The 14,642-nt window shown below is 33.6% G+C and overlaps 1 protein-coding gene and 1 pseudogene across 1 annotated transcript; one reads left to right on the forward strand and one right to left on the reverse strand.

Moving 5' to 3' along the window:
* The first annotated feature begins 671 nt into the window (after window positions 1–671).
* On the forward strand, window positions 672–2,707 carry LOC125072425 (annotated as a pseudogene).
* A 10,557-nt stretch (window positions 2,708–13,264) lies between these two features.
* LOC125072228 (carboxypeptidase B-like) lies at window positions 13,265–14,642 on the reverse strand. Its single transcript, XM_047682753.1, has 3 exons — window positions 14,616–14,642; window positions 14,050–14,370; window positions 13,265–13,840 (listed from the first exon to the last, which is right to left on the reverse strand). The coding sequence occupies exons 1-3, from the start codon at window positions 14,640–14,642 to the stop codon at window positions 13,265–13,267; spliced, it is 924 nt and encodes a 307-aa protein (XP_047538709.1).

Consider the following 14,642-nt stretch of genomic DNA (forward strand, 5'->3'; position numbering starts at 1 on the left):
GGCAAAGACCTCACACCTTTAATTTCTGCGGATTTCAGAAACATGGTTTTGCCTATATAACTATATAACCTTCACCGTCGCGTACACGTATAATCCGAAACGGCCCAATCGCTTGAACATTTTTTTTTTTCAATTTGTAATTAAAAAAGAAATTTTCCATTTGTTCGCTTCAACTTTTCTTTCGCTTCTTTTAAACCGTTTTTTTTTAATTCTCGTATGTGAACTGGCATGTGTGCCAAAAGGTCATCGGCCCCACATATACATATTGGAGCTGTAAGACATTTAAATCGTTTCTTTCATCGTCATCTTAGTTCTTCCACAGTCGGAAGCTTAAAATATATGGACGAGATCAATTTTCCCATTTCAGGTACAGGCGATACTTAATGATAAATTATGTTAAAACGATCTTGCAGATACTCCAAACTACACAAGGATCACTCCGGTGTGTTTTAGAAATTGTCCTGCAAAATTTTATTTTCCAAAGTTATTATTTTAAAACGACGTAGGGTTTATTTTAAACAGATATACAATAATTTGGTTAGTATTTTAACTAATCATGAATGCGAACAGGAAAATAATTTTATTTGTTCAAAGTCGTAATTTTCAAACCTATTAATAAGACATTCCAAGGTAACAAACACGTGCAAGTACTAGATAAAATAAAACTAACGTCCATTACAGACGGAATTCTTGGAAAACTTCAAGATGTTTGGAAGAATAATGTTATTATTGCCTTTCGTTGAAGCCACATATATCATATCTCTTTACGGAGATGTCTATACGGACGTGGAGTTCTTTACGAGGACATATCCATGGATATAATATATAATAGAGATAATAGATAATATTGGAGGAGAGATTAACGTGGACTACTATTTGCAGGGCAGTGGGAGGTACTCTGTCCCCCATATGTGTGCATTGAACGAGATGAAGATGAACACGTTTCTCCAGGCCCAGTATTTGAAATGCGAAGCTGAAGGTATGGTTATATGTTGTCTGACAAGACTGCCACCAGGGTTCGAATCCTATGTCGGGCTGATAAAAAAGTTATTTTGTTTTTTAATCGAAAACCATCATGGTTCGTCCCTATGTCGGGCTGATAAAAAATTTGTTTTTCAATCGAAAAATTCACAGTAGCAGCGCAAAGTCTGGAAATTGGAAGTGCGTTGACTACCTTAAGCTCGTAAAGGAGTTGGTAGCGCTCCTGAACTATTTCTAGTCAGTTAGTCAGTTAAAATTATGGTTAGTTAGTTGTTTATTAATTTTACAAGGTAAGGGTCGAAGATTTTCTCAATTGAGTTCCTTTGGGCTATAACCTTGTCCTTTCGGTTAGTAAGTACTTTATTCCACCATTTTATTTCCTTCCGAGCTTAAGGGCTTATAGGAGAAACTCGTTATGATTAATTCAATAGTATTCTATTTCTGGTTACAATTAAAGGTAAAACAAAGTGAGTGACGTTACTAGTAAAAGGGATTTTATACGGTCCTTATATTTGACATACATTTTGAACCCTGATAAAATGTGAAACTTTTTTATATATATATATTCTAACGTGCTCCAAATTCATCAGATTTTCTTTTATAAAAGTCAGAATTACTACCGTATTTTATTTTTCTGTCGTTTTTTCTTCCAGGTAATCCAAGTGAAATATGTCTCTGTGAAACGGGCATCGATCCTAAAAAATATAAGCACTGTGTCCTAACCAAAGGCAATTATGCCAGTCTCTCCGCATCCAAGTACAACCAGCTTGGCATCGATGCCAGTCCAATAATAGAAGTCGGTTATAAGAACACGATCTTCGGAGTGGATGACAGTTGGTATTTGAAGAAGATTTGCACAATATTCGGCGATAATCCACCAAGAGGCTGTCGAAGACCATTTTCTTGCAATGGAACTGAAGTTGTTAGTGATAGAAAAGGAGTCGTGAATTTCGACTGTCCTCATTGCCATAAGTTTAATATTAAACAAGAAGCTAAAAATGAAACACCATACACTCCTACAACTAGTACTACACCTCATAATTTTGAAAATACTTTTTATTAAAGCCTTCTTTATTTTATAACTGAATCTTCTCAGACTCATTAAATTAATCCTTACTAGTATCTATGTAATCAGCAACTTTAATGAACTATTAATCTCGAAGACATTCAAATATTCATATGATTTTGACAATTAAATATTTCAGTAGGACGTTCTAAAATAAAATATTACACTACTCTATTGATTAAGAATTCGGTATAGCCGTGTAAAAAAAAATCAATTAAAAAGTTTATTTAATTAAAAAGGTATTATTTATAGTAAATTAAATATCAATCAATACTTTTTTATCGTAATTTATTTATGAGTTTTCTGAAATTTACCTTCGGACTTCGCATAATACGTCACAATTGACATACACCAAGATGCCCGAAAATCCACAACAGCGTGATTTCTAAGGCATTTTCTGCCTTGCACAATAACTCTGTGGAACCAGCTTTAGTCGGCAGATTTTTCTAACCGAACTTTGGGAAACTTTAAGAAAAAAGCGTATTCTTTTCTTAAAAGCCGGCATAAACGCACCCACAAGCCCCGTGGTATTGCAGATGTCAATGGGCGGTGGTAGTCACTTTCCATCAGGAGGCTCCTGCTCCTTTACCATCTGTACCATAAAAAAAAACCTAAAGATAAAACATTAATAGACTTTTAATTTTAATAAAAAAAAGATTTGACATTTATTTTGTATGTTTGATTTTTGTTTAATTATTAAATGTGAAATCAATTATTAAAAAGTTAAGTAACGGTTTTCTGTACTTAACTTACTTAATGACTCTGCGACAAGGAACTTACTGAAATCGAACCGCTTAAAGTAGCCGTTAAATATCTCTGAGTGTTGCTCTTACAACTTGGTTTTAAACTTGAATCACAGGCAATTATTGTTCTTGATAAATATAATACGGAACCACTTTAATTAAAAATAATAATGATAGAATATAAATACTAATAATATAAATAATTAAAGTTACATTTAACGTATAAATGATTCATATAATGAATCAAAAAACTTATAATTAGTATCTGGAAATATTTAATGTAGTTGTTAATCCAACTATTTATTGGGCGGTCCATCAAAAAAAAATCTCTCTCAGGTGACAATCTGGCTAATTAGACATAAATCCGCTCATTGAACACACATACAATTGGTTATATTTTTGTTTTGAGCATTATTTCAATATTCTTTTATGTGTTTAATCCTAAGATTTCTGTCATTTTTTTATTTTAAAAAATTTCAACATAAATTTATCTTTTCTTCAACAAATGATTTTGTAATTGTTGCTATTTTAAACGTAACAGAATTAGCGCCAGTAGTTATATTAAGAGCATTCTACACTATAGTAGTAGCAATAAGAAGTAACGGAGCGTTATGCGGCATTGCACGCGTTTGCGTCTACATGCAATGGACGTAACGCAATTGGCCTTTGCGACTACCGCGCCACGATAATTATGCGGAACTACACTGGTATCTTAATACCGGCAACATATATTATATTTAATTCCAAACGTGAAAATTACGTTGTAAGATGTACGTTCAGATATATGCGGAAATAGGCTAATGGTGGTATCAAACGTATCTTAAAAATATATTCTGGTTTTAAGTTCACTGGTGGTTGTGTTTTGTGGGTCGGTTCTCACACTCGACAGATATTCTACCGCCGTCTTAGTATTTAAAGGCGACAAAGTGTAACAGTAATTACTAATTTCAGTTCCTAAGTTGTATGCGCTATGTAAGGAATGGTCAATATGTCTTTTGGTAGTGATGACCATTTACCAGTCATAAAAAAAAAAACTGAATTATCAAGTGCTTAATTTATGACTATAAATTCATCTCTCGCTAGCGCGGTGTTTGAAGATGAAGTCAGTATTGTCTTTATTGTATATATTCTCACGTGCATGTGTCGGTTGAAAATCTGTCACGTGTTTATGCACCAACACCTTGAAGGCTAACGTAGTGGAATAAGCTCAATACAATCCCCCGATAGGAGTGGAGGCTTTAACCCAACAATGACTTTCTCATTCCGCTAAACATGTTTTACTACAGTAAACAGATTATAATATATTTTATGTATGTACGCGCTAGAAATTTAGTAGCTCCCATTGTTAGGGTTCCGTAACTCTAAAAGAAAAAAGGAAACATTATTAGTCGCTCAGCGACTAAAGCCTCTTTTCAAATAAAGATTTAAAAAAAAAAAGAAACATTATCGATTCGTTGTTCGTCTGTCCCTCTGTCTCTCAGGAAGGCATAAAAGTTTTAAAGTTGAAATAAATCCTTACACTAAGTCCTTACACTAAGGGTCTTATACGGAGCTGAGAAAAAAAACAAACCACTAAGTCTACGCAATCATACTAAACGGATACTTCTGGTTGACCTAGAATAATGAAATTTCGGGAGAAGCAATATCTTGTAGTATAGGAAAATATCCAAAAACCGTAAATGTTTCGTTGCATCAGTGTCTGTTTGTCTATCCGTCTGGTGGTACGAAAATATCAATGCGCGAGTCCTACTTCAAATACTTTTAAATTTAATTGTATATGTTTCTGTAAAAGCTCGAACTATGGTAAATCTTAAGATTTTCCAGTAAAATCTAAGATTTACATGTTAGGTTGGAATGGTAAAAGTCCGTCGTCGTCTCTTTATAATAAATACTTACGTTGTATCATGTCGATAAATCTTAGGTTTTACTGGAAAATCTTAAGATTTATTTTAGTTCGAGCTTTTACAGTAACATATATATTAAACAATTAAATTGATATCCTGTATGTAAATCAATGAATACTAACTTCACGCTGTTCTGCAATAAGCAATAAATCTTAAAGTATTTCACAAAATATTATTTAAATTTATTAAAAGGCAAACTTGCAAATATCTTTGGAATTTCATCAAACAAACGAAAGGTCTAACTATAAACGTTATTGATATTGAAATTCACATACATAAATTTCATTATAACACTACGGGAAATTATCAACTCTTTATAAATACTACCAATATTCACTTATATCGCCCGCATGAACCGATGCCGATTGCGACCCTCGATTGATATGCATAACAAGAATACACAGACGTACTGGCGGACCGGAGAAATAAACCTTGATGCTATTATGCATAATTGAATTTGGACACAAAACTACGCAACTAACATATTTTTACTCGCTATCCGTCCTGCCTTCGTACGATTTAAATCCATACAAAGTTACCATAAATTGCAGTGCGTATTTTTGTAATTCGAATAAGTCTTAAGTGATATTATATTATTATATTAGAACTGACATTTTCCAATTTCAATAGCTTTAAATTTAGATTATTGAGGTGACAATCGTTTATTTGATGTTCTTGGTGACTTACTATCCGTATCGTAAAATTCATACAAACTAATTACAAAATTCCCAAAAAATCCAAACTTTCGTGGGAAACTTCACGTTCGGAGTGGAAACTCTTTGAGAAGCGGTGTCGGTCTGAGCTTGACTTTTGCAGACCGACTGTGGTAGCATCATAATGTTACGATCTTTCCAAAGATGGAATGGCTGTTCCAGTTAAATGAAATCATACAAGAAACTAGCAGTACGGTGTTGAAACAATCGTCGTAACTGAAACCGTTCCATCTCAATCCATAAGTCTATATAAACTTGATATAGCTGTAAGGCTTTTAGGATATGACTATCAATCGCTCCTCGCACCCTCAATAATTCAAAGGCACATGGACTACCTAGCGATATGATATTCGCCTGTACGATTCTATCCCCTTGGGTCATAGTCATAACGGTTCTTAAAACAAGCATAAAATAGTTGCATTGATATAATTCTAAATTTAAAAATTGCGTTATATTTTAAAGGGGCTTATAATATACAGTACTTTGTTAGAATAATTGCGTACAGATGGTTTTACTTGACGTGATCTTTGATTTGAGAACCTTCAAGAAAAGATTTCTCAAAGGCCGGCAAACTACCTGCAAGCTTATTGCTGTTGCAGTTGTCCATGGGCGGTGGTGGTCGCTTTTCATCAGGTGAGAATCTTTCTCGTTTGCCACCTATAGTATGAAAGGAAGACTCGTGGAAATGTTAGTCATTTACAAACGAGTCCTACAGTGGTTGAATATGAAGTATAACATAAGACAGCTTATCTTGGTGATAAGCAAATGAACATAATATCCTCTCGGATAGTGAGTACCATCTGCGGGTAATCTTGCACCACGCGTTCATTGGTCAAGTCAAATAGTGCGTTTGGGTCTTCCTGGTCCATGAAATCACTCGCAGAGATTGCATTAAAGCGAGAGAAAGGATGTTACGCATCAAAAATATATGTAATACGGCAAAGTTTCGTTAAAATGCTTGATTGTTCCCAATGAATGGATATTTTGCGTGACCAAATATTATTACTAATAAATAAAGATATTAATTAAAAGATAAATTGTGAAACCATACATACATAACATATTATAAATTAACATACAATCAAAACATTGTAAGTTAAAAACAAAAGTCTGTGTGGGCCACGTCATTCGAGAAGACCGGCGAACTCCAACCCCAGCGAAGATTTGCTTATGTTTAGTCAAAAAGAAAATTGTAAACCGCCATAAACACAAAAATATGAAGTAAAAAGGCACGAGCAACTGTGAGCGCGCATGTTATTAAATAAATAATAATAATAAAAAAAAAAACAAAACCATAGAACATATACTATACTTAATCATATACCTACATTAGAGCTGTTCAGTAAGAACAAACCCGAAACTAACCCCAGAATACGATCGTGAAGTATCAATGATATGCGACATTAACTGCAAGGCTATGAAAATTACACAAGTGAAATGGAGAATCGAAGCGAGATACGTATGGAGCTTTCACATCCTCTGCTCTCTGATCCGTGCCAATGACAGTCGTCAGTGTAGTAGACGGTTAGAGTTCTACAGAACCCGTTTCCAAGGGCTTGAATACTTTTCTAAAGGATGGCACTGAGTAAAAAATATAATTGGACCACACTTGAATTTTAACCGAATGCTATGCATCTAAGTAGCACATCGTGAGCAAATCTGCATGCAGGATGAAAAACCTGTCACACTTGTACTTAACAAATTCGCATTAGAACGGCAAGGTGAGGAGGCCTTAATCCAGCTGTGGGAAATTAACAGGCTGTTCCTTTTTTTATAAGAAGTGATGCCTCACAGAATAGTTGCTGATTTTATATAGCCTATCAATAACTGTTGGTGAAATTATTTAATGATCGATAAGAATTCATTAAAACAGTATCATCGCATTCAAAATCGTTGGTAATGAGCGTGTCTGGTTTTGACGTGGTTCGTTAATTTGATAAATAGATTTCGGTACTGAAACTGACACATAAAGCTGAGCTACACCAAAATATGAATTCTATAAAATAAAAAAAGTTGTCCGATATTTGACTATTTTCTTGGTTTACATGCTGAGTAAAATAGTTGGCTAAGTATATATACTCAAGTGAAGATGGGAGATTGAATCTCATTTCCGGTTCCATTAGGAATTTCTGTGCAAAATTTCATTCTGATAGTTACCCGGTTCGGGCTGTGCGTTCAAAACGTTATTCAGTAAATACAATCCTAATAAGAAAAAACTGGATTATTCTGGTTTATTAATTTTGTTATAATAATATTTCACACAGTATTACCAAGGATGTTATTAGTTCAGTGCTAAGCCAAATATTATAGCTCTCAGTGGAGTTGTCACTCCTTAAATCTTGAGAGGAATAATGATCGTAATAAACAAGACACGCGTGTGACTTTGTTTGTATCGATTCAGCACATATCTCGTAAATTTTGGAATATCTCGTTGTATAATCGCTATGTCATTAGGTCATTAGTCATTCAGGTCAGGTGTCATTAGGTGTAAGTTTTTAAATACAACGTCAGAGCTAAGCAAAAAGTATTTAGTTAAGTCATTTCTAATATGTTTTATAATTTACATAATAGATGTCACTGTACCAAAATTAAATCGCGCTAACGTTTGGTATTGTTGCAAGTACTAATGTTCGAGAAATATTTGTGTATTCAGTTCGAAAATAATAATGTATACGTGAAGAATAAAGTATCAGTGTATAAAGTGAAGTGTTTTACTGGTTCCTGAAGTAAGCTTATGTACGACTGTGAGGGTTGTACACTCGTAATCTATACTAATATTATAAAGGCGAAAGTAGCTCTGTCTGCCTGTCAATCGTCTGAGAGGAAACTGATACGAATTTGAAGAAATGTTGAAGCAAGCTTAAAATCCTAGAAAGGACCTGATGTTCAACCTCTAAATTAAATTTCCGAATATTAATATCAAAACACATAAATTCTGCAAAAAGGTTTGTTTTTTTTAAACGACTCGTCTAATTCTATCTCGATTATAAAACTATATTTTAAATAATGATTCAGGTTTTTTGCGAGGAACGATTCTACCGAATTGCATTTAGTTTTATTATTTATTCATATGCATTCAACTGATTGGAAATTTTAAAATAAAAAATCCATTAGCTCTCGAACCTTGCACATTTATACAATATGCAAGGTTTGCTGTCAATTCCGAATGTATCACGAGGGTAATTAGTATGATATTTGACATACTTTTCGCTTTAAAATATTATTTCGTATGTGTATATTTTTAAGTATTAGTATCGCTTTATTTATTTACCATCGTTAATGTATGTCAAAACTTTTCGATTGCTATAATTCGTTGCCTTCTTTATTATAAAATAGGTAGCTAATCCTTTGTATATTATTTTTAAATATTTTAAAAATGTATAAATCTTTATTTCTTTTTAAAAGTGGTATGTTGAATGGTCATCTGATGGGAAGTGGTCACAAACGCAAATAGAAATTGGCACTGTTGGAATAAACCGTCTATTACACAGTCAACCCGCAACCAACCTTTGGAATATCCTGAAGAAAGAAAGTAGAAGGTAGACCTTAAAATGCATGAAAGTACTGTGTATTGTTGTTTGGTTGTAGAATATATGAGTTGGTGCTACCTACTCAATCTGCTGGCTGGACTGAGTCGGTACATAACCGTTGACTTTAAGATTTTAAAAGATTAATTGTTAATGAACTTTTTGAAGTCAAATATTGCTCTTATTTGAATAAGATGCTAGCATAAAATAGTCCCGGACTAATCACGAAATCTCAGAAACTTATAATAATAATAATTCCTTAATAGATTTGGGGCATTGCAAATATTTAAAATATATATTTTGCTTCTGCCTTGGGTTCATGGCGTAAGTCTCAGGCAATTAACTTCAACGATGATAATTCATGTATTTTATATAGCAATTACAAATTATAAAGTAAGTATATTAAAAATATCAGAGTTGCGTCAACCAACGGCCCCTTTGGAAGGTCCGAACTCTATATTAAAATTTTGCTTCCGAATCACCGCTCTCAAAAGAATTAAAAAAATGTGACAGTTGTCCCTTCAAACGATTCCGATCACGTGACTCATTAAGTAACGGCGTTCACACACCACAGATACAACAAAATCAACTGAGTTATTAAGTATTCTTAATCAACGACACACATATATATATACATTTTCGATTACGAGTGTATATATATATATATATACTCGTAATAATTTAAACCAAATTATAAAATTAACTGTATAACAATATCTCGAATAAACTAGATATATGATTATATAACATACAATTATAAATTGCGTTATTTTAAATGATTATAATAAAGAGCCGAGATGGCCCAGTGGTTAAAACGCGTGCATCTTAACCGATGATTGCGAGTTCGCATTGGAGCAGCGTGAAATATGGTCCAAACCTTCTCCTCAATGGGACCTCCTCGGTCTTAGCCCAGCAGTGGGAAATTTACAGGCTGTTACTGTAATAACAAGGAATAACTTTCCTATCCTAGTAACGGTATCTTATTTAAGTTACGTTACTCTTTTGCGAACGCGTAACGGGCAATAAGTGGGAGAGATTAAACCATTAACGCCGACATTTTCCGAAGCCGACGAAAACAATTTTCTCGGTTCTGTTTTTACCTCTTTTTACACCGTTAGTATCTGGAATTAGTAAATAAATAATATATATACATTTATATATTATTAACGAGTTATTTAATTACATATATATATTTTAACTTATACTTGGCCTTGGTTATAAGCCTCGTTGCATATGTTTGGTGGTCATACATGTTTAAAAAACGAAAAAGAAAATTAAGAATTCTGTAATCTTACATTTACGTATAATTAACATCCTGTAAATAACATTGGGATTTTATTATTTTAAGAAGGTTTCAGAGCGCTGCTCCAGTGTGAATGTGAGATCAACTTTCGTCCCCTGAGGAGAGCCCTGTCGAGCTACGAGTGAAGCAGAGCATGGGGCAGAGGATGCGTCACATCCGACACAATCACGCAGTGTCTCCGATCCGTGTTGAAGATAGTCATTACAATGGTTTTAGTGGGTAAAAATCACACCTGATTTCACATCAAAGGGACAACTCAGAAAGATACTTTGTTCTAAAGGTCTCTATTTCGTGAAAAAAGGCCAAGAGTGATGAATTATAAAGACAAAATCAGCACATAGAATCTGCATGCCCAAATTTAAAAAAAAAATTGAAGTTATTCATGGAGACCAGATTGCTTTTCATCGGGTTTAAGTCGCTATTTAACCTTTAAAAAAGACGGATATTTGAGCTCTCAGAACTCTGTTATTTATGAACCGATTTGGAAAATTATTCTTTGTTTGAGAGGGTGTACTTCGCGTTTGGTCCCATTGAAGTCATTAATTTTTTTGGTAAATTCTTATATTATTTAGATCAAACACCAATAACAATACAACTTAAGATTCTAAATACTAAAGATTATCACGTCTTCTTTCGATATTTAATAATTAAAAGATACATAACTAATCGGTGTAAGATGCGGTCGACGGTATTCACAACTTGCGCCGTACTTCCTTTTTACTCGGAACGACATATTCATATTTAAATTTATGGTGAAACTTGGGATAGTTTAAGACTAGAAGAAGCAATATAAGTCTGTCTCATTGTTCTAGTTTGTGAAGTCCCCATCTTAAGAGATTTATGAGTTGCATTGTTACGATATGAGTGCGAGAGTGAAAAATAATGAATATTTTATTTTTTATTTCAACGATTTTTTTTTTCATTCGGTTTAACTAAAGACTCAGACGTAACATCTTAGTTCCCAAGGTTGGATTGACGATGTTAGGTATGGTTAATACTTTTGACAACGCCAATGTCAGGCGGTGGTGATCAATTATCAGGTACCACATTTGTCCAAAAATACGGTATCTTCTGCAGAACACGATCGTTAAAATTAGGAAGTTAATTTGTGAAATTAACTTCAATAACCTATTCTATTATTATAAATGCAAAAGTAACTCTGTCTGTCTGTTGCTCTTTCACTGCCTGATGAAATTTGGTATGAAGCAATCTTGAACTCATATGAAACATATATTTTCTAAGCCCTAAACCAGACTACCAACCCCTTAAACGGAAGGCGAACCGCGGGTGACAAGTTACCTGTAACATTGAAAGAATACACGCATCCAGTGTATATATATAGTGTGAGTGGGATACGATGAGAGTTCTTTCAGAATAGCACTATGGAGCGACAACATGCAGGAACGTGTTCGCGACAGTCTTTGTCTGTAAGTTTATGTAAAAAAAGTCTGTGTGGTTGTTCTCTTCGTCGTGACTTATTCGTCTAGAATTGTATAAACCTATTCGATTGTTATAAAAAGTTAATGTACCTCAGCGTGTTTGAAATTTCGTCTAAATAAAAACCAACAAATTTACTTAGACATAAAAAAAAACTCACGGCAATTTTTCTTTTTAAGGAGATGGGTGAATTCACCACAAAATTTTCTCTTTAATATAAGTGATGCTAGACTATAACATACTTAAAATTCAATTGCGTGGTAACAAAGGTTTCGAATCTTAATTCTATTGAGAAGAACCGACAAGAAACTCTACACTTTGGTAATATTGACCTGATGGATTTCGGCAACCGCCGTTACCGAATATTCTTAAGAGAGGCCAGCCAACTATGCAGAAAATATTGTAGTGCAAAAATTTTGTTGCACTCTCATAATCCAATAAGACGGCAATTCCGGTACGAACGGAAAGAGTACAGGCGTAGGATCGGTTTCCAAGGCATGGAAGAGACACTTCCAGACTGGCTACGTCTGGGATTTTTTCAACAAAAAACCCAATATTTTTTTATTGTATCAACATGGGGTTTGAACCCAGAACCTCGGTATTTGTGGCCGTAAATCTAGCTACTAGAACAACGACACAGTCGGGGCAGTAAGGTTACACTTTACGTACTCGGAACGTCAATCTACCCAATAAATCATGTACAAAAAAATATATTTTTAATTTATTAATATTTTTTATAGGAACTCTTAAAAAACACAGGCATTAAATATATAAATGTTTTGCATGTAGCCGATTGCATTAATTTTTGTTGTTTTGTTTCGTTATTTTAAAACGAAAAAGATTTTCTCGATACGCAGGATTACGTTGGATCAATTTTTAAAATTGGAAATTTACTTTTCATCTATTTTGTGACGCCAGACGTTTCATGCACAAATCCTAGTTTTGTTTTATTTTAAATAAGAGAGATGGCATTCTAACATAATTAGCGAGAGATATTTTTCTCTTTACATCATAACTCCGACCTGACCAAAAGGGACGAAAATAACAACTTACTGTATATAAATAGTATTTAATTTAAACACAACACACACAAATGCACACACCTAATACGAATGCTAGCGATATAGTCTAAGAACTTAAAACGACTAATAGACTAAATTTATTATAAAATATGTTTCATTCTATTATCAGCTCGGTGAAGGTCATTTTAAGTTCGGGTCTAAGACTAATATACAAGTTCTCTGGATGTAAGTTTTTATATTACTCACTTGATGATAGGTTTTTGGCCAATTAGTCTGGGTACCATTATGTATTCTTACGCTAAACAATAAACCTTAGTATATTTGTATTACAGTTTGAGAGGGTGAATGAGCCATACAAACACAAGGAACATCTTAGTTTCTAAGATTGGTGGCGAATTGGCGATGTCAGGAATGGATAATATTTCTTACAGCGCTAATGTACATGGGGAGTGTTGACCGTTTTCCCGGCCGCTTAGTTCCATAACAAAGTGGTAGTATGATTAATCCTTAAAATTGTATTAAAAACTGTTTTAATTTTCTACCTCTATTCTGTATCAACTTGTATTCGTTAACTTTTTGTATTCGCGTTACGTTTCATAATACTTTTGGCTGCGATAGCTACTGCATTCCATACATTTTCAGCAATTGGTTTAATTTCGTTACCTGGTATGATCACACCGCTTACACCTTCCTTTTCAATATTGATGTTAAACGTATACAAAACTCCATTATCCATCGCATAATCTGTACTGGTACCAGAAGCTCTATCACCAAGTGCTACAGAACCAACATCAAGTACATAATCATCACCCATTGCAGATGTCATTTCTAGACCGAGTAAATGATGTTGACGAAACATGCCACTTGCAGCTCTTTCGTATTGCCAAGGATACGAAATAAAACGTCCATTATTCTGTAGCGATATGTACAATTGTATAGTCCTTCCATATTTTTCAATTAAATTCTTAATCATTTTTGTTTCAGGTTCAGAAAATGCTTCCACACCACCATATAAATGACTACACGGACTGGAGCTGGTGTCTGAGAAAAGCCAGTCAATGTCAAAGTTACGATTGATGTTGACGCCTGGACAGATTGGACCGAGGGAGCTTCTTGTGCTTCTTGATTTTGTCCACAGACGAAGCTAAAATCAAACAGCAAATACCAGATTTAAATTTTATAGATGATTAAATAGTATAATAGTAATTAAATGGTATATGGGAGAATCATCGGTATTTTGTAATTAAAATTTGTAAGTAATTTTATTTTAAAACATTGTTTTAATTTTATTTACTATGATATGATCATATCATAGTAAATTATTACATTTTTAAATGATTCAAATAAACATACATTTGTATGAGTGTATTCATATCCATCAGGATTTAGTACAGGAATTATAATCCATTGTAAATTTTGCAAAAAATTCTTCTGATCTTCTTGGACTATTTTGTCGATGATGTTTATAGCTGATGGTACTGTGATCCACTCTCTGGGATTTATTCCAGCTTCAATGATTACTAAAGGTTTTTGGGTTTTCAGGGAAGATTTAGCAGTAACTGTTAAATAAACCAAAGGTCGATCTTCATCTGTTCTACCAGCTTCAACCAATTCTATCGAAATTTCATTTGAATTCGAATAAGCATCTTCAATCGACTTCAAGTAACTTATTATCTGTAAAAATATATTGTTAAGATGACTTATTTTAATGGTCATAATATAATGTCTATTTATTGATTTTTTAAACGTTTGCTTTGCTGTTACTTATTAAAAACGTTTGACTTTATTTTTCTTTTTTTATCATCACGTTAGTTGCATTGATTTCAATGTATTTTCTTTAGTAGTCGTAAATATTTTAAAAGCAGTCGGATAGATGAGGAATTAACTATTCATTATTTATACTACAGTTTTATGATTACTTGGTAGCCCGTCTGGGTAGGTAGCAT

Source organism: Vanessa atalanta, chromosome 21 (genome assembly GCF_905147765.1).
Source record: "Vanessa atalanta chromosome 21, ilVanAtal1.2, whole genome shotgun sequence".
NCBI classification, from domain to species: Eukaryota; Metazoa; Arthropoda; class Insecta; order Lepidoptera; family Nymphalidae; genus Vanessa; species Vanessa atalanta.

Coding starts and splice junctions, on each gene's coding strand:
- LOC125072228 (XM_047682753.1), bottom strand. CDS start 14,642: ATGCTACCTACCCAGACGGGCTACCAA. Junction 14,371..14,615: donor CTACCCAGACGGGCTACCAA/GTAATCATAAAA, acceptor ATATTTTTACAG/ATAATAAGTTACTTGAAGTC. Junction 13,841..14,049: donor ATGAATACACTCATACAAAT/GTATGTTTATTT, acceptor GTTTGATTTTAG/CTTCGTCTGTGGACAAAATC.